Here is a 20,878-nt window from a genome sequence, read left to right as displayed (position 1 = left end):
ATGGATGTGACTTCCTCAGCAGAAAAGAAGAAAACGCCTGTTGGACGTGAGTGGAAGGACAACCACAGAGCTTGGGTTAGTTCCTCTGGTTGTTAAGTTTATTCCAAGAAGGGTGTGCGGGCGCGGGAGGGGGGTGTAGTCTGGAGAATGTGGTGACTGACAGACGGGCGCTCTGGAGGTGGGCACCGGCAGGGAGACGGGGTTGTAGGACGGGGAACCGGCAGGGAGATGGAGAGGTCTGGCTAAGGCCTCCGTCCTTCGAGAGCCACCCTCGCCAGTCGGTGCCAGCCCAGCTGGGCAGAGCAGGGACCCCTCCAGGAGGGGCTGTCCAATCCGCCCTTCCCTCCAGAGAAAAGGAGAGGGGAGCGCAGTGGCCCGGATGGTGGGAAGGGTGGGAAGGAGTGGCCGCGGGTCCGCCAGGGGTGGACGTGGCCCCGCCTCCCGCGAGCCGGCCGCGGGACTGGGTCCTGCGGTGCCGCCCCGCCCGCCGCCTCGCCCCGCCCCGCCGCCTCCGGGACCTTAGCCCTGGCCGCCACCTCCGGGGCCTGGAGCCACAGCCGCGCCGCGCCGCCGCGATGAGGGCCGTGCTGCCGCTGCTCTGCGCCTGGGCTTGGCTCCTGGGCGCCCCTGCCCGCGCTGCCGCCGCGCTGTCCGTGAACGCTTTAGGTATGCCCGGGCCGCGGACGAGGGGCTGGAGGGTCCCAGACTCCGCGCTCCGGAGAACTCGCAGAACTTGGGGGCGGTGGGGCACTGGGCGTTCCCCAGGGCCCAGGTTCAGGCTGTGCGTGTTGGGATTAGGGAGGGGTGAATGGGTGGCCTCCCGCAGGGCGGGAGACGGGTGGTCTCGGAGGGTGGGTGTCTTCCATGACCAAAGGAACAGATGGGCTGTGTGGCCAGGGTCCCCCTTGCCCAGGCGGCGTCAAAGCCTAGAATACCAAAGAAGCCCGCAACCTTTCTGCCCTCCAACCGCCAACGCGGGCAGCTGGGGACACAGAGGACTCTGAAGTGCTCCTGCCACAGGCAAGCGGGGTTTTCCAGCCTTTTCTAGCGGCTTTCCCATAGACATAGGGGATCCCCAAAGGTGCCTTGAAAGTTCATCTGTAAAATGGGTTGGAATGGGCTGTGTGGAGGTGTGACTCCTGCTACAGCAGCACCTAGTCCAATAGCAGTTTTAACCCCTAATCCTATGGTGTCTGGTGGGCTGCGACTGTACCAGCATCCTGCTGCTCTTGCACCCCTCCTTTTAGCCCCCCTCCTTCCCTGCTGCCCTTGGCCCCAGCCTCAGTCCACAGGCTCTGAGCTTACAAACCCACCTGCCCCCTTCACCCTGGGACAGAGAAGAGTAGCCAAGGACCAGCTTGGGAATGGGACAAAGATCACCCAGGCTCAATCTTGCCTGGTCAGAATCTCCTCATTCCTTCCTGCCTATTTATAAGTGGAAGCTCAAGCGGGCACACAGCTCCAGGTCAGTCCTCACCTAAGGGAAACCCAGCTGCTTCCCTGCAGAGGGCTTTGGTTTTCTTTGGCAGGCGGCCTGTGTAGAGGAGTGCTGGCACAGAAAAGCAGTTAACTCTCAAGCAGGGCTTGGCACACTTTTTCTGTGAAAGACCAGCTAGTAAATATTTTAGCTTTGTGGGTCATTTGGTCTCTGTAACAACCATTTAACTCTGCCGTTCTAGGCCAAAAGCAGCCACATACAGAATGTAAATGAGTGAGCATAATCATGCTCTAATAAACATTTATGGACGCTGAGCTTCGAATTTCAAAAGATTTTCAGGTGCTGGAGGAAAGAATAGAAGTTCATTGGATGAGACAAAGGGGAATGAAGGGAAGGGAGGGGGAGGGGAATAAGAAAGACAGAATGAATCGGACATAACTTTCCTATGTTTTTATATGAATACATGACCAGTGAAACTCCACACCATGTACAACCACAAGAATGGGAAGTTATACTCTATGTATGTATAATATGTCAAATACATTCTATTGTCCTGTATACTTAAAAGAACAAATTTAAAAATTCAAAAGATTAAAAAAAAAAACTTCAGATGGTACAAAATATTACTATTCTTCCCCTACCCTCATCAACAGGTTAAAAGTATAAAAAGCCATTGAAACTCCTGGGCTTACAAAAACAGGTGGCAAGCTGTGATTTCCTGACTCCTGCTGAGGATCCTTCCCAGGCAGGACACATATAATGATACTTGTTTGAAAAGTGGTAAGGGAGTTGGAATGGATCTGTGTGAAATTGAGACATGGTTATCAGCTGATCTTTCTGGCCCTGTCTTAAGGTTCTGCATTTTCTTCTCTTGACTTCCTAAGAATGAAAAGTAGCCTAGGGGTTTTTCACACCTGCTAGTTACTTTTGAAATCTGCCTGAGGCACAGGTCAGTAATCTGAACTCCATCCTGCTGCAGATGGGGGTCCTGAATTGAGCTCTGTTTTCTCTGAAGGCCCCAACTGCAAGCAGAGCCCATAACCAGGATGTAGATCCCTGAAACCCTAAGCAGGACATGTGTGGGGAAATATGCATTTTTTTCCTCAGGGACAGTGGTTTCTGGAATAGCTCTGGAATCCACAGAGAGAAATCTAAATGCTGTGCAGCACTGACCTTCAAACTGGGGTGTGAATTCCTAGGGGAACACAGAGGCTGTTTCAAGTGATATCAACACAGATGGATTCAGTTTCTAGGAGTCAGTTTCCAGACCCTTTACTTCCAGATGTCTCCTTTGCAAAAATTGAAGAAAAGCATCTAAAGGCATTTATCCTGAAGCCCAACCCTTGGATGTAGCAAACAAAAAGACAAATGGTCACAAATCTTTCAAGTTTGGTGTTCTTCATTTCTCAAGGAAACTGAAATGAAGAAGGGAGGATTCCCCTGAGGTATTGCTGACCTCATGATTTGGGTCCTGGGACCTAGGACCAGGCAAAGAATTGAATTGGACATTGCTCTGAAAACTGCCTTTCTTTCCCAGCTGCTTATTTGATCAGGACTTTCCATCCCTTTGACTTCAAAAATAATGAGACCAGAATTAATGTTGAACCCTGTCTCAAGCAGTAGATAATGCTTAATCACAAATATTTAATCCATGAGGAGGAAGAAGTAATGAAAGTTTATCTCATTAAGAAATACATTTCCAAAAGATTTTTTTACATTTTAGGTTTAACAATTACTTTTCACAATGTATAATATATTTGAAAGTTTAATCAGTTGGGGTACTCATAATCCCTATGATTATTCAATCAAGAATAAATTTTTTATAATATTCAGGAAATAAAAAAATTAAATTGATATTTTTTGTTGTTGCAAAATAGGATACTCAAATATAAAAAGTACTCAAAATAAAAAATGTTCCTTTAGGGTAAAATACTGTGAGGTGAAAAGATAGATATTCAATGAGAAAAAGAAACTATGTAAAATATCCAATTCTTATAGAAAAGTTTGTTTATATCATTGATGGTAAGTAGCAAACTCCCAAGGCATATGGGTTTTATTGGCTAGCTTTAAAAGAATGATGTTGTTTTTTTCTTCCCTTTTTTGCAGTACTGAGGATTGAACCCAAGGCCACATGCATGCTAGGCAAGCAAGCACTCTACCACTGAGCTATATCCCCACCTCCTGTGAAACTATATATTTTATTGTTTTGTAAAGTTTTTTAGACCCATTAATTTTCCCATTGCCTATGGCTTCTTTTAAGGTACAAAGATGAGATAAATAGTTGTGACAGAGACCTTATGGATTGCAAAGCCTAAAATATTTCCTGTCTATCCCCCTTGAGAAAGCATGTGCTGACCCTTTGGGCATATAGGTTTTTAATTAACTTCTTATTGAAATATAATATCATACAGAAAAGTGCACAAATCATTAAGCATGCGTTTTCACAATTGAGACATCTTGCATGACCTGCACTCTGATGAAGCAATAGAACGTTGCCAAACATTGCCGGCACGATAAGAAATAGCTCACAGTCCACCCAGGATAAACACTATCCTGATTTTTAACTGTGTCAATGATTAAAAGTTTATCAGTGATTAAAAATAAACAATGATTAAAAGTATATCATTTGGGGGGAAATTTAGTGGAGTACTTAGCATGGGCGAGGCCTAGGTGCCATCCCCAGCTACATTTTAAAAAAATAATAAAGTCTGGATATACTTGACCATGTATTCTTTGTATGAATTTTAGCATCAACTCATAAAGTGAAAAATAATGCTGGAACATTACTTGTAATTACATTAAATTTATATATTTATTTTAGAAAGCTAGCCATTGAGTATTTCCTTCTCTGAAAATAAAATATAGCATAATCTTCATTTTAACAAAAAAAATAATAAAGTATATTGTTTTTCAAATTTAATTTGGGAGTCTGGAGATGTAACTCTGGTGGAATACTTGCCCAGCATATGTGAAGCCCTGAGATTCTTCCACAGCACTGAAAAAAAAAGGAGAAAAGAAAAAAAATTAATTTGGGATACAAAGCAGAAAGAGTTTGAGTTCCTTTTGGATTCAGCATTAGATCATATCACCTTTGGTATTTTAAATGTAGCATAGTTTTCTAAAATGCAAATCAGCTCTAAAATGTTTTAGTTGGCTCTAAACTCAACATTACCAAGAGGCCCAGACCTAATCTTTTTTTTTTTTCCTTTTACAGAGAAGTTTCATTTTAAGTCATGGATGGTACAGGTCAGTGCCCAACTTCTTCTTTCTAAAGTTTTTCATTTCACAAAGTTTCCTGTTATTAAACCAAATTGTACCAGATTTGAAACGATAAAAAGGGATTTTCCACATTCAACCCACCCTGGGTCTTTCCAGAGTTCAGATTGGCTGAATACTAGCAAAGATGCAATTAAGTAAAATCCTTCCAAACAATGGTCCCCAGTCACAGACATGGCTGGCAGCCTTTCAAACCTTGAAATTCACTTCCATTTTTTTGTATTCAGAGCACCTTGCACAGTGGCTGCAAAATCAGGTGGAGAATACTAGTGTATAAACTTTTGAAAAATGATGATTTTTGCCATCAGCTTGACTCACTACCAGTCCTGGTGTCCGGGGGTGACCTGCACTTGGCAGATCCCTTCATCAGAGCCTTTTGGATTCTTGGCTGACTTTCAAGCAACTACTTGATCTTCATTTTGGCCACAGATCTCTGGAGGCAGGAGGCCGCTTTGTAACTTACTGATTTTGATAGTAGAGACCCAGTGCCACCCATTGACACAAGATTTGTCCTGAGAATCTTGGCAGAAAGAAAACCTCCATTCCTCCTTTCAGAAAACAAGAAATCTCCTTCATGCATCCTGTTTCCATGACTTATTGTTAATGTTTTTTGTTTGTTTTTGTTTTGTTTTGTTTTTAGCACCAAAAGAAATACAGCTCAGAGGAGTACCACCACAGGCTGCAGACATTTGTCAGCAACTGGAGGAAGATCGACGCCCACAACAATAGGAACCACACATTTAAAAGTACTGTGGGGTGCCTTTCCTTCAGGCTTCTCCAGAGGGAGGCTGGGGAGGGAGCATCTCAGATCTGGAAAGAAAGCATTTGTGACACAGGCTGATAATAGCCATTAGAGGGTATGATGAGGTGATGTGGGGAGCTGATACCCAGGCCCTGAGGCCAACCTTGGCCAGCCTGAGACTGTGACTTTACTGTTATTGTGTATGAAACACAGAGTTGTAAATTTAGGGAAATGCTAGTACCCTCTAGGTGGTGTGACATTTACAGGAGACTCTAGAGAAGAAGCCTCTGCTCTATTCCTGCCATCTGAGGGTCCATCCCAGAGACCCAGAGCTGTCAGGGGCAGTGTCTCTCAGAGAATGCTCTGAGCTCATGGGCCGCCTTTGGGGACATCCCCCTTCACTACATATTTGTATCACTAGAAATGCACACACATTCAGATAGTTTTACTGGGGTTCTGAGAAATGGTGGCAGTTCAGCCATATTGGGCTCAGGAGCCGTCCCGTACTAGCGTGTGACTTTGCAGTGGGTTGGGGGCTGATGCTGAACATGAGCTGTCAGTACAGATGACCATGCGCCCCTCCCTGGGCTGCTATGAAGACTGCTTGTGGCACAGGTGGGGGAGCATTTGCACAGGTGTAGTGGTTCTCCATCATACTCACCTGTGGGCTGTCTAAAAACGTGGGTGCCCAGGCCCCGGCCTAGACCAGCTGCATCCATCAGCATCTCTGGGGTGCAGCCCAGACACCTATACTGTTGTAAAGCTCCCCCAGTGGTTCTGAAGCACAGGGAACATTGACCTTAATTTATTGGATCATATTAAATTTAAAATTTTGAAGGACTTAAGTGAAGAAGTTTCTTTATTTTTTGTGTCTTTAGTAATGACTCGCTAAGTTTTTCTACTTCATTTTGGTTGATTTCTTTTTTTTTTTTTTTTTTTGTTTGTTTGTTTTGTTTTGGTTTGGTTTTGATTTTCCCTCTCTTTTTCAGTGGCACTGAACCAATTTTCAGACATGAGCTTTGCTGAGATAAAACAAAAATATCTTTGGTCAGAGCCGCAGGTAGGTATAATTCATTGCAAACAAATCTTGATTTCTTTCTTTCCTTCTCCCCCCACCCCCAGTGGTACTGGGGATTGAACTCAGGGCCACACTACCACTGAGCTATATCCCCAGCCCTTTTTATTTTTAGTTTTGAGACAGGAACTCACTAAGTTGCTGAGGCTGGCCTTCAACTTGTGATCCTCCTGCCTCAGCCTCCTGAGTCAGCTGGGTAGCATGCACCACCACACCTGGCAAATCTTTTCATTCAAACCTTTGGAATAAGTTTTTAACCCGTTCTGCTTCCAGCTAGATTCAGTCCACCCCTAAGCCATTGCTGGGGGCATCCCAATATTTTTTGAGGAAGCTAGAGGGTTTATCTCTGACCTCACCTTAGCAAGGTGAGCCCTTAGTATATTCTAAATATTGTAAGGAACATACTTACAAGATATTAAGGGAAACTAATTTTATACCTGGTATTCAAATTGAATGAGTTAAGGTATATTTTTATTTGCTAAATCTGCTACCCTTTCCTAATTCCTCAAACCTGGGCTCTAGAGTGAACATATCATTCAGCATTTGGTACCTGTAGACAGGGGAGGGACAGTTCTCACAGTGATAGCCTTTCTTACTTGTCTTGATGATTTCATTTTAAAAAAGGGATTTTTTTTTGACCTGAATATAATGTATTTGTTTGTTCCAGAATTGCTCAGCCACCAAAAGTAATTACCTTCGGGGTACTGGCCCCTACCCAACCTCTATGGACTGGCGGAAAAAAGGAAATTTTGTCTCACCGGTGAAAAATCAGGTGTGCATGGCAATCCCCAACCTTCCCCCAAAAAAAGCCACATTCATAGACAATATTCCTGGAAGGAAAACTCAGAGAAACCACAAAACCACTCAAGCTTATTCCCACCTCTACTTTTTCCTCACCATCTCTCCAGGTCTGTTCCTCTGCAAGGCTAGGGAGGTTGTTACTCATGTGAGCTGCTCTGGAGGGTGAAAATGTTCCTTCATTGGGCTAACGTTTACTCCCACACATGCGAGCGCACGTGCGCAACACACACTCCCCTGTGGGTCCCAGGTCTGTCCTTTGGAATCACTCAAAACGTTTTGTTCCCTGTGCCCAGCAGAGATTGGACATCATGACTCCATTCCTACCACCATGTATCTTCTCCTCCTGTTCTGCAGCTATTCCTCAAGGCACCAGGCTGCAGGCCCTCCCCTGAATGCCTGTCTCTTTTGAGTGGTTCCAGGTGATCAGTGAGCTGAATGAAACCCAGCATTTCCTGGGTGTTCTCTGGCCACAGCAGAGGTGGCCTTTCTGTGGGGCAGAGCATCACCTGGGGCACAGTGGACTGGGCTGCGCATGCCCCCTCCCTTCCCCCAACTTGCACATGCTCTCTTCTGGAGTCCCAGCCCAACTCTCCTCTGCTGTCTGCCTATCCAGGCCCTTCCCCTCAAAGTAGCAGGGCAGTGGCCCTCTTCAGAGGAGTGCTAACTCCTCGATTCCAGGAAATACAAGGTTAAGTCTTTCTTTCAGGCAACTCTTGACTTTCCACTGAAACTTACTAAGGGAAATGTTTTTCACTTTCCAAATCTATCATGTGGAGCAACTCCACATCCTCCCAAGCTCACCATGTCCTGCAGCCTGCCAAGTGAACTGGTTGTTTAAACCAGCCCCCTGCAAGCCAAAACAAATCTCCCCTCCCAGCCTGCAGTAGAAAAAAGCCTGCCTTCAGCTTCATGACCCAGAGGCAGCTCTTTCTCCAAGACCTCTGGAGAACCTCAGGACAATTCAGAACAACAAGTATTTGGTGTGGAAACCTACACCTGCTCACCATTTGGGCAGATGGAAGGGGAGGTCCACTAAGAATATTCAAATTCTTCCTATCAGCAGATCCTGGGCCTCCAGGCACAGGTTAAGGGGGCAGGAACAAGGTCATTCCAAACAGCAGCTACAGCATTGTTGTTAGCTCAGCAGCCCCCTTCTCTGTCACTTTACAGAGAAGGAAACTGAGCGGGAGGGTGGCTTGTTCAAGGTCCAAGATAAGTGAGAGACAATTCAAAACCAGGCCTCTGGGCTTAATCCAGCCCTACTGTGTCTCCTTCAGCAGTGAACAAGGTCACCCCCAGTGTGTCCAAACCCGCCTCTTTGAACATCTCAAGGACACTCTGACCAGCTCTTCCTGTGTAAGGAAAGCTCTGAGAGGATGAGACTAGAGGGGGAGGCCAGTGTGACAGCTCTTTCCAGGGAGACAGGTCATGAGGACCAAATTGGGGCAATGACATGGACAGGAGGAAGGGAGTTTAAGAGACATTTCATAAGTAGGATGTGAAACATAGAACCAATAAGAAGAGGAAGAGACAAAAATGAGCCTGAGAGGAAAATAATAACCGCCATGAACATTATTAAGTCCATATGGGTAGCTGCATGACCTTATCTAGCACCTTCCATTTTACAAATGAAGAAACAGGTTCTGTGGGGGAAGTCACTGGCCTGGCTTACACAGCTAGTGTGAGGCAGAACTATGATCTGAACCAAGCAGCCCAGCACTAGTGCAGACAGCCAACCCTCAAGTCATCCTGGGGGTGCAGCAATGAATGTGGCAGAAGACGACGTGAGTGATGCATAGGGCAGGATCCCCAGAGCCTGCCTAAGATGTCAGGAGCACCCCGGTAGGTCTATCTGGAAGTCATTTTGATCTGTAGGCCTAGATAAAGGTCGAGGCTGAAGCTACAGTTTAGGAAACTGTTGTTAGGTGGAATGAGATTGGTGGTGAATAGGTGAAGGTTCTAGAAACAGAACTTTAGTGACTCCCTTTGTTGGGAAACAGTATGGAGAAGAGGAGCCAGCAAAAGACTCCAAAAGTAGGAAAGCCAGAAGTCTGTAGAGTGGGGTCAGGAAGGGGCTCCCAGCCCTGGAAGATGGCAGGGATGGATCAACAAGAGGAGTGGCCCAGACTGAGAGTCTGCTGGTGCCAGTCAGAACTGCTGCTTCTCCATGAGACTTGGTTGCCTCTCAGGACTTCTGAGGCTCAGGCTGGACAAACCTGGAGCAGGGCTCTGTAAACTACAAAGGCATTCGGGGCCTGGGGCATTTCACAGGGGTGAGTGGAGGAAGCAGGGCCTTCTTGTGGTATTCCAGTTGCTGACTTCCTCTGCCCTCTTTGGCCTCTCTAGGGTGCCTGTGGCAGTTGCTGGACTTTCTCCACCACAGGGGCCCTGGAGTCTGCGGTGGCCATCGCCAGTGGGAAGATGCTGTCTTTGGTAAGAAGTCAGCCTTGGGCTAAGTCCTATGGAGGACGCCCCCAGCCTGGGCTGGAGGCCGTGCCTGGGCCTTCAGCCTCCTTCAGAGCTATTTCAGTTGGACCTCAGGTGTTCCAGCCTGTGGACATTTGATATGAGAATTTCAAATAATACTTTTCCTGGAAAGAATGAGGCTTATTGAGGGAACTGTGGCAGGCTCACTCCTGGGTGGTTCTGTGTGTTCCTCAGGTTCCTCACTTTGACAGTCTGGGGCCTTTCACCAAAGATAGGCTTAGAAAAGCAGAGCCTGCCTGGGAGACAGTCCTGTAGGAGCTTTATGCCTTCCTAAGCTGCCTCTGTTGTCTTAAGTGGGAAGAGCAACAACCAACATATCTATCCCTTGACCACAAACAGTGAGAGGTGATAGGCTCTGAGGAAACTGTCCCAGTCCCCCCCTCTGTATGGGGAAGAGGGAAAGTGTAGGGTGAGACCATCGAGGCATGAAGGCCCAGGTCAAGGAAAGGTGGGGCTGGGTCTCTGACTGGCTCTTCCCCCCTCCCCCAGCACCCTCCCCCAAGAGCCCCTGTGATCCCACTGTGTGCATGCCTGCAGAGCAGGGCCTTGGGCCATGCAATGCCTGCTCACTGCCTCTCACTTGCCTACTTGATGCCAGGCAGCTCCTGAGCCCCTCCTGACATGTGCCACCTGCTGAGCTGACATTGCAGAGATTGTCCTGCCCTTGGGGAGTTTGTAATCTGGTCATCTTGACACAGTGCCAATTGGACAAGGATCAGGAGACCTGGCACCTCATGCCAAAGCCTCCATAGCCTCTTGGCCTTGGACTCACTGGATTTGTGCTCCTTTCTGTAGGCAGAGCAGCAGCTGGTGGACTGTGCCCAGAATTTCAACAATCATGGCTGCCAAGGGTAAGTCCTCAACCAGGAGGGCCTGGAACCCCTTCTCAGCTCCCACTGATCACTGCTATCAAATCTAGCATGTGCCGTCCCCGTGTCAGACAACCCCGTCTGTCATGCAGTGAGGACACCTTACACTGCCAGGATCTCACAGCCAGTCTGGGCAGAGCTACAATCGGAGCCCAGGCCTGTCTAGTTCTGAAATCCATCCTCTCTCCACCAAGTTACTCAGTATTGAAAGAGAATAAAATCATGGCATTTGCAGGTAAATGGATGGAGTTGGAGAATATCATGGCTCTCTCCAGAGCACAGTCAGCCTCACTAGTCACAAAAGCCTCCTGGGCAAGTGGCCAAAGGATTTATAAGAGTGAGAAAAATATTGTTATACATCATCCTCCAAAAAGGAAATCCATACACCAACAGCTGTTTAGCCTTTAGATAGGTCCTCTGAAGTGCTAGATGCCCTAGCTCACTGGCCTGTGAGGGAGCTTTGCTCACCAGGGCAATGTGTCCATGCAGGAAGCTGTACCTCCACTGGGCCTGCTTTCCTGGCCCATCCCTACATCAGGTTGTTAGGAATTTCCTCCCATTTCTACAATGACTCTCAGCTTCATCTCTTTCTGCACTGTGTTATGCTCTGAGATATTTATGTGGGATTGTTCAGCTTTCCCAGAACATAATATGCGTAAAGCCAGGCCCTTGGGGGCCCCTAGGGAAACTCCCAACCCAGACTGCCTGCCCATCTGCCTGCCCACCCATGGTGCATCCCCCTTCAGGCCTCAGCCCCACCACATTGGCACTTCTTTCCCTATGGGAACACATTTTTTTAATTAATCAATTTATTTATTCTAATTTGTTATATGTGACAGCAGAATGCATTTCAATTCATAGTACACATATGGAGCATAATTTTTCATTTATCTGGTTGTTCACAAAGTACAGTCACACCATTTGTGTCTTCATACATGTATCTAGGGTAATGATGGCCATTTCATTCTACCATCTTTCCTTCTCCCATGCCCCCTCCCTTCTCCTCCCCCTCCTTTACCTTATCCAAAGCTCCTCCATTCCTCCCATACTCCCACCCCCACCCCCATTATGGATCAGCATCCACTTTATCAGAGAAAACATTCGGCCTTTGGTTTTTTGGCATTGGTTTACTTCGCTTAGCATGATATTCTCCAACTCCATCCATTTACCTGCAAGTGCCATGATTTTATTCTTTTTCAATACTGAGTAATATTCCATTGTGTATATATACCACAGTTTCTTTATGCATTCATCTATTGGAGGACATCTAGGTTGGTTTCACATTTTAGCTCAATAGCTGCTGTAAACATCGATGTGGCTGCATTACTGTAGTATGCTGATTTTAAATCCTTTGGGTATAGTCAGAGAAATGGGATAGCTAGGTCAAATGGTGGTTCCATTACAAGTTTTCTAAGGAATCTCCATACTGCTTTCTGGATTTGTTGCAGTCCCACCAGCAATGTAAGAGTGTGCCTTTCCCCCACATCCTCTCCAAAACTTATTGTTGTTTGTATTCTTAATAGCTGCCATTCTGACTGGCGTGACATGAAACCTTAGAGTAGTTTTGATTTGCATTTCTCTAATTGCTAGAGATGTTGAACATTTTTTCATATATTTGTTGATTGATTGTGTATCATCTTCTTAGAAGTGTCTGATCAGTGCCTTGGCCCATTTATTGATTGGGTTATTTGGTTTTTTGGTGTTAAGATTTTTGAGTTCTTGGGGCTGGGGATGTGGCTCAAGCGGTAGCACACTCGCCTGGCATGCGTGCCGCCCGGGTTCGATCCTCAGCACCACATACAAAACAAAGATGTTGTGTCTGCCGATAACTAAAAAATAAATATTAAAATTCTCTCTCTCCCTCTCAAAAAAAAAAAAAGTTTTCTGAGTTCTTTATGAATCCTAGAGATTAGTGCTCTATCTGATGTGCATATGGTAAAAATTTGCTCCCATTTTGTAGGCTTTCTCTTTATCTCACTGATTGTTTCTTTTGCTGAGAAGAAGCTTTTCAGTTTGAATCCATCCCATTTATTATTTCTTGCGCTTTAAGAGTCTTGTTAAGGAAGTCAGGCTCTAATCCAACATGATGAAGATTTGGGCCTACTTTTTCTTCTAATAGGCATGGGGTCTCTGGTCTTATTCCTAAGTCCTTGATCCATTTACCTCTTGCCCCACTATCTGCTTTGGCAGCAGCTAACACCAAGCCTCCTGCAAAGGGCTATGCCTGGCCAAGTGCAGGGGTCAAGTGTGACATCACTGCCTGCTACAGTACCATCATACTCAGTCTCATTTTGATCTCTTTCCACTGGGCAACTTCATACCACCCTAACACGCTGAACCCTGGGCATGCTGCAGCCCTGTTTTTTGAAGGGACAGGACTTTCTTCTTTCATCCATGCACTAGCTACCATCAAGCCCGACTGTGTATCCAGGCACAGGGGTACAACACTCTGCAGAACTGGAGCTGACACTCAGCTGGTCAGGTCAGACAGGCTGTAAGCATGTCATAGATCAGGTCACAGTGGCACACGCTGTGGAGAGGAAGACACAGTAGGGATCAGAGTGGGGAGTGCTGGGCAGCAGTTAAGTTTTTTGTTTTCTCTGGGAGGTAGCATGATGAAGAAAGGATTCACCTTTGGAACCAAAGCCTAACTCCAGCTTTGTGACCCTGGGCAAGGTGTTCAGCCTCTCTGAGCTGAATCAGGGAAATAACACCTATCACTCAAGGGTCAGGCAGTCATGTGCGGACCACCCCCTCACAGGGCTGCCCCTTAGGCAGTGTGCTTTTGGTGATGGTGCACTGGGGCGATCCCATAGGTCTTCCTGAGAGACTTCCCATTCCTCATGACCTCCAGTGGACTCACCTGAGTTTGCTAAGCTTTATGCCAAGGCAAGTAGGGCAACATTGCTGACCTCTCAGGAGACCTCCTCTGCCACCAGGGCACACTCACCAAGACCCAGTGAGCCAGGTCACAGCGAATATCACACAAGCTCCCGCTCTGCAGGCCCCACCTCTGTCCATCAGGGTGGCTCCACCTGGGCTTACCTGTGTGTGCTTCTTGCAGGGGCCTCCCCAGCCAGGCCTTCGAGTACATCCTGTACAACAAGGGCATCATGGGAGAAGACACCTACCCCTACTTGGGCAAGGTAATTCCGGGTAGCCCCAGCTGTCTTCTCCCATCTCCGTTCCTACCTGTGTCAGGACACATCTTGTCTCCCATGTACCTAGGGTTATGATGGCCATTTCATTCCACCATCATTCCACCTCTTGCTGTGATCCAGAATGTCTGAGCCCTTTGCGCTCCCCTCTGGCCTCTTGTCACCCCCACCCCTGTGGCACTCTCTCTCTGCTTCCTGAGTATCCTCCTCAGGAACCCTTCCGCACACCGCCCTGCCTGCCCTGTTTTTTCCTGGCCTGCCTCCTGTCCATACAGGAGGTCTCTCATACTGACCACCATGCTCTCCTAGGCCACTTCTACATTGCTCTGCTGTGCGCGCCAGGGGCCACCCCCTCCATCACCTCATCCCAAGCTGGCCACAGCCAAGCCCTTTGTCTTTCTTCCAAACCCACAGCCCCTCCTTTGCTTCCCCTCTCAGCGAGGAGCAGCACCAGCCTCCTCAGAACCTACTGGCCACCTGGGGTCCTGTCTGGGTCTGGCCTACTCTGCTGCTGGCCATCACAGACCTTCTCACTTAGGCTTCCTTGTTTCATGCCATGTCCCCACTGCCCACTCAGACCTTGGTCTCCCTTCATGGGGTCACTGGGCTGGCCTCCCCTTGGGCCTCAGACGCAGCTCTGACATGCACCTGCCTTGTTCAGAACTCTCAGGAGGCTCCTTGAGCCCTCCCCACCCCCACCCTAGCCAATCTTATCTCCTGTTACCTCCCCCTCACAAACCCTGTGCTCAGGCCCAGCCACTTGCTGGTTTCTAAACCACGGAGGTCCTGCTCTCCCTACAGTCCTGCTCTTCCCTATCCTGTGACCTTAGCTCTGCAGCTCCCTCTTGTCAGCTGCTTCCTGGACTGACTGAGGGTCCCTCCCCTCTCCTCTTACTCAGCCTCCATTTCTCTGTGATCTTCCTTGGGCTGGCTCAGGCTCCTCCCTGGTGTCCCACCAAGCACTGTGTGTGTCCCTCTCTGCCCCACAGCCAGCACAGGGCTATTTCCTGCCCATAGACTCTGAATTCCTTGAGGACAGTTATACCTCTAATTCTCACTGAACTGACACCCTCATCAAGGCCCTCGGACACATAGTAAATGTTATCAAACTGCATATGTGGAGGCTGGAGTCTCAGCCTTGGACCAGGGCTCTCCTAACTTATATTCTGTGCCCCTTTCTGCCCTGAACAGGACAGTAAGTGCAAGTTCCGTCCAGAAAAGGCCATTGCATTTGTCAAGGATGTAGCCAACATTACACTTGTGAGTACTGGGCTCTTCTCTCAATTGGGGAATATATTCTGATGAAGCTGGTCTCCACAGTGGTAGGTGGCCAGTGGGCCCAGGAGGGCAGCATCTCTGACAGTATGTCACTTTGACGGAAGAGTTATCATTGACTCTAACTCAACTGTGCTGAGAGCGTGGTGGAAGATGGAAAAGGAATCACCGACTGGCTGGTGCTCAGGTTCTGAACACCAGGTCTGCCCACATCTTCATTCTTGTTCTGTTTTCTTGTCTGTAAAATGCAAGCGATAATCCACACCTTGCACAAGAGGGTGTGACCATGTGCGTGATGTCAGGACGTGTGTGTGAGATTGAGGAGGAGTATGAATGTGTGTCAGTCAGGATGAGCTAGGTTCTGCTGCAGTCATGACCAGCCTCAAATCAGAAAGGCTTACATAAAGTGTATGTCTCACTCCTGTGACCTGTCCCTTGCATAGGCAGGACTGTATTCTGACCTATTGACCTCACCGCAGGACCCAGGCTGACGGAAAGAGAGTAGACAATTATGGCAATAAATGAGTTACACAGTCACACCTCACCTCCAGTGGATTGAGAAATGCAGCTGTGCCCTGCTTTTGCAAGAAATGCTTGAATGTGAATGAACGGCCCTCGTGACTCCAGGGTGCATATAGTAGGGGAGGATTGTGTAGGAGTGATCAAATATCTTCATAGATGTGGGCAGGTATGATTTGTACAAATGAGAGCCTAAGGGGTGGGGGCATGTGCCAGTAAACATATATGCAGGTCATAGAAGTGATGTCTTTGTAATGACAACTGCAGCTATGTATTTGAAACACGTGTCAAGCTCTAGGCAGTAATGACAGTGTACATTTATGAAGTACTTAAAGGTGCTGTACCCAACAACCAGACATGCATTATCTCCTTTAAAGTCAAAATAACCCTAGAAGGTGAGTATTGTTATTCATCTTCATTTTATAGATGAGGAAACAGAGGTTCAGAGTCCTTAAGTAATGTGCCCACAGCCCATAGAGCTAGGAATTGGAAACTGGATTTGATTTGAGATCATGTCATTCCAGAACCAGGGCTCATTGCCTTGACCACATACAACCCATACCCCAGGATAGGGATGTTACTGTCTTCAGAAAAGAGCCAGTTCTCAGGGCATGGTGGTGCACACCTGTAATCCCAGTGACTCAGGAAGCTGAAGCAAAAGGATCGCAAGTTTGAGGCCAGCTTCAACAACTTAGTGTCTCAAAAAAATAAAAAGACAAGAAAATAGAACAAGAATGAAGATGTGGGCAGATCTGGTGTTCAGATCTGGGTCTTATCTGTTCCTGGGTTTATGAACCTTATGTTCTACCAGCAGAAATTCATCGGTTGACTTTCAGGGAGGCCTGGGTATGTCACACCCATCTCTCCGCCTTCAGAGCCCCTGGCCTCAGTGAATAGTTGGGAGTGACTGATGAGCAAGTCCACACTGTGTCCTGTGTGTTGTGGGGGAGAAGACCAGACAGACTCAGCCAGCAAAGGGAGGGGAGGCCACGGGGAGCCCGTGCTGGGGGGAGGAAGGAGTGTAAGCCAATAGAAAACCAAAGGAACCTGGCAATCTGCACAAGAGGCAGGGCCCAGGGACGAGGTTCTGCTGGACAGAGGGGGCTGCCCCTTGATGGCTGCATTTTTGCCTCTTCCTTCCTCCTGGTCATGTATATTGGTCTGGACCTCCTGCCCCTACCTTGTGTCAGAGGGCCATATTTTGAAAGTGGGGTGGGGAGGTGACAGAGACCATGCTGTCTTTCTCTCAATCCTCTGTCTGTCCGCAGAATGATGAGGAGGCAATGGTGGAGGCTGTGGCCCTATACAACCCCGTGAGCTTTGCTTTTGAGGTGACTGAAGATTTCATGATGTATAAAAGTGGTGTCTACTCCAGGTGAGCTGGGTCCAGGAGCCAAGAAGGCTGGTGGAGCAAACTGGGGGGCCTCCTCACTCCTGGCACAGGGGCCTTGGGCTCAGCCCAGACTCCTGGTCAGACCATTTCATGACATCTGCCTTGCTGGGAATTTGATGTTTCCTCGGTTAGACCCCATGCAGCTCTCAGGGTCGGGGACCACAGACTTTCAGAGAAAAGAGATCAGAAGGGATCCCTGACACATGGCTGGTGAGGGCCAGTGCTCACTAACTCAGAGAGGTAGCCTCATCTATGGAAGAAAGTTAAAAACCTCACATTCAGAAATGTAAAGACAGGGCTGGGGCTGCAGCTCAGAGGCAGAGCACTTGCCTCGCACGTATGAAGTGCTGAGTTTGATCCTCAGGACCACATAAAAATAAAGAAAGAAAGAAAGATATTATATCCATCTACAACTAAAAAAAATATATATTTAAAAAAAGAAAGAAAATTTGAAGACATAGAACAGGGATAAGAAAGTAACTGCTCTCAAGCACCAGAATCCTGAGCTCGGGAAAGCCAGGCCCCTTGGCATCTCTCTTGCAGGGTTGCTCCTGCCCACACCTCTTAGCCTGCCTGTTTTGTGCAGTGAGTTCAGTGTGTGTCTCTAGCCACCTCCTGCCTGCTCCCCAGAGTCCTTCGTGTCCCCTCGTTTTCCAGGCACCCTAAAATGTTAGTGCTGTCTGTCAGCCCTCTTCTGAGTTCTCAGCTGCCCCTGTAGCTCCATGGCCAGCTATTTGCTGAGAACTGTTGGACCCGCACCCAGCTCCCCCCACACCTCAGCCTGGATGGCTTTGGAAACCTCACGGCCTGCATCTCTCTTCTGGCCCCTTCCTGCCCAGGTCTCCATCCAGTCAGCAGGGGCCCCGTCCCTGCTGCTGCACTGGAGGAAGGACAGAGCCGTGTGAGCCCTCCTCCCGTCGTCCTCACTGTCCCTGTAACATTGCTCACCTCTGGGCTCTCCCCTCCCATCCACCTCCCATCTCCTCTCACCCAGCCCACCATTTCCCGCCTTCCAGCAGCCTCCTCACTGGCTTGTCCTTGACCATGACACACACACACACCCCCACACATGCTGGCCCTTCCTCCACTTGGAGCCAGGGTTCACCTTCTGACATGCCAACTCTAAGCACTCCAGCGCCTCCCTTTGCTCAGTGTCTTAGCCCAGCTGTGGGGACCCTTATAATCTGACCCTTCTCTCTTCTCCACATTCATGTGTGTCACATCTCCCTCCCTGTCCCTGGCTCCCCCTGCAACCCCCACCCCAGCCACATGGAAGGGTTTGAAGTTTCATGAGTGTTCCCTGCTTCCTCAGGGAGGCCTTCCTGGCCCCCCTGCTCCCCACCTCACTGAGCTGGAGCCCCTCTTTAGGGCTCCCGTCATCCTCCGCACTGTCAGCCCATAGTCCACTGCTCAGAGGCAGCCTCTTTGCCCATCTGCAGGGTGGACCCTGCTGCTCGCACCCCAGCACCTGCCCGGGGCCTGGCCCATATGTACTCGAACCTCAGTTCCACATTAGCAGAATCCACCTGTGACCGCTGCAGCTTTCCCATGAATTCTTGGAATTTCCTCATGGAAGCTTTAAAATAAATGCACTGGTAGCAAAACGGCATGGTGTTGAATTCTAGTCCAACACTGTTGGCTGCCAAAGGTGCAGCAGGAGGACTGTTCCCTCTTTAGTGGGAGAGAAGGTGTCACACTGGAGGAAAGGGGCCAGCGCCACACCAAGACTCTCCTTGCACCAGCAGGACTGAAAGAACTGAGAACTACTCCCTCTCACTGTGAAGAGAAGTCATTCTCACCTGATGGGCTCCCATGGGAAACATGGCCCTAGCACACGGGGAGAGCTATGCTTGGGTGTGACTCGCGGTGGCTTCTGTCCTTCCCATTGTATCCACTCTCTTTTATTTCCTTCCCAGTACTTCCTGTCATAAGACTCCAGATAAAGTAAACCACGCAGTACTGGCTGTTGGGTATGGAGAAGAGAATGGGATACCCTACTGGATCGTGAAGAATTCTTGGGGCTCCCACTGGGGAAAGGATGGGTAAGTAGCTTCTCAGTCCCATTGTTCAGGGTGGGGGTCACGTTGCTCAGGTTGGAGGACCTTGTGGGTATCTCTTCCATCTCAAAGTTATGGCTTCCAGGCTGGGTACAGTGGCACACACCTGTAATACCAGCAACTTCAGAGGCTGAGGCAGAAGGATTGAGAAAGTTCAAGGCCAGCCTCAGCAAGTTAGCAAGACCCTATCTCAAAATTAAAAATTTTAAAAAGGGGAGCTGAGGGTGTAACTCATTGGTAGGAAGGAAGGGAGGGAGGGAGGGAGGGAGGGAGGAAGGAAGGGAAAAGAAAAGAAAAGAAAATTACAGCTTCAAGAAAGGAGCTGTTCAGCCAAGCCCTAGCCAGGCCAGGGGGAAGCATGAGAATGTGACCTCTACCCCTGGGACCCCAGCTACTAACGCAGGTAATAGGAATCCAGTTGGCTCAGTAGAGCCTCAGTAGTAACCACTGCTGGGATAACAGCTTAGAACCCTGAACCCTGCTGGGACCAAGCCACCCTTTGGGAGGGTCCAGCTTTGAGAAATCAGGACAACAATTTGCCCCTGAACTTGACAGTCCCTACTTCAAGGAAAAAATGTTGGAGCCAGGAGGCCTGGGTGTCTGTGCATGTTGATGTGACTCTGTGTCTCCTTTCAGATTCCTCTGAAAAGGAGTTTCTGTCCTTACCTCAATCAAGGAGTCCTGGTGATGTGAAGTAACTATGTGAAGGCCTAGCCAGGGCTAGGAAGGGGGCCAACAGGCAATTCTGGGAAGAAGTAGGATATGGACAGAATAAGAAAATGAGATCATTTGGTGACCCAGGAGAGGGAAAAAGAAATTTTTCACAAGGTTACATCAGTAATTTCTTGTTGATAAAAAAAGCCCAATGCCACTGTTTCATGAATAAATTCAGGGGGCTTAATCCCTGGAGTCAGGTCTTGGTGAGTGGCAGAACATTCTAGAAAGATCTTTCTCTCTGCCCAGGTACTTCCTCATTGAGCGTGGGAAGAACATGTGTGGTCTGGCTGCCTGTGCCTCCTACCCGATCCCTGAGGTGTGAGCCAGCGGAAGCTGTGGAGACGGTTGGCGGAGAAGGAGAGGAACTGGTGTCCCAGCTGTTTGCTGGAAATCCTGCCTGGAGGAAGCTCTGGGGGTATCCACCAGAGGCCCCCATTTTTCACCCTCACTCCTGTTCTGAGCCTGGAAACCTAAAGACAAGGAGGAAGAATTCCATTGCACAAGAAGCCCACTCACATCTTTTGATGTGATGACCATCACCAGCCATGTGCCTTAGGTGTGGTTTTTAACTGACTCAAACCCATGTGGATGGAGAATATTCTTTCTTTCAAGAGGGGCTACTTCCACATGTAGAGAGCGCTTCAGTCTACTATCTTTTCTGTATTCTTTTTTCAATAAACATTGAGTGAGCACCTCCCTGAGCCAAGGCCTGTGCTGATACAGGACCAGACACTTCTCAAACTGGGTTCTCAGGGCTCAGTCTCCCAGGATGGGAGGTATCAGCAGGGTGCCCTGGTCTCTGGCTGGAAACATAGTATGGATGTCGGTGATACTGTCCATCAGAGCAGGAAGAAGAGCAGATTTAGGAATGCTGACTGTCCTACACCTCAGGAGGGAGGGAGGAGGAAATGGGGCAGGGTCTGGCAAAGCCAGGACAGCCTGAAAGCCTGTACATCTCTGTGTGGCCTCCCTTCTCTCAGTTTCCTACCCCTCCTCAAGACCCTGGGCCCCATTTCATCTTTAATAATCCTTTTTCTTTGGGGGTACCAGAGATTGAACCCAGGGGTTCTT

General features: G+C 48.4%; 1 protein-coding gene across 2 annotated transcripts; it reads left to right on the top strand.

Annotated features, from left to right (window-relative positions):
* Nucleotides 1-54: 54 nt before the first annotated feature.
* On the top strand, nt 55-20,508 carry Ctsh (cathepsin H). 2 transcript variants are annotated; one of them, XM_027923780.2, is made up of 12 exons: nt 55-75; nt 4,653-4,684; nt 5,355-5,460; nt 6,446-6,516; nt 7,199-7,303; nt 9,679-9,765; nt 10,615-10,670; nt 13,753-13,834; nt 15,038-15,106; nt 16,909-17,015; nt 18,950-19,075; nt 20,054-20,508. In XM_027923780.2, the coding sequence occupies exons 2-12, from the start codon at nt 4,676-4,678 to the stop codon at nt 20,127-20,129; spliced, it is 894 nt and encodes a 297-aa protein (XP_027779581.1). In that variant the 5' UTR covers nt 55-75; nt 4,653-4,675; the 3' UTR covers nt 20,130-20,508. The 2 variants fall into 2 exon arrangements, with proteins under 2 accessions (XP_027779581.1, XP_027779577.1); XM_027923776.2 differs by lacking the exon at nt 55-75 and adding an exon at nt 543-666.
* Nucleotides 20,509-20,878: the final 370 nt, after the last annotated feature.

This window comes from Marmota flaviventris, chromosome 2, assembly GCF_047511675.1.
Source record: "Marmota flaviventris isolate mMarFla1 chromosome 2, mMarFla1.hap1, whole genome shotgun sequence".
In the NCBI taxonomy this organism is placed as follows: Eukaryota; Metazoa; Chordata; class Mammalia; order Rodentia; family Sciuridae; genus Marmota; species Marmota flaviventris.
This window is presented reverse-complemented; position numbering and strand designations above follow the sequence as displayed.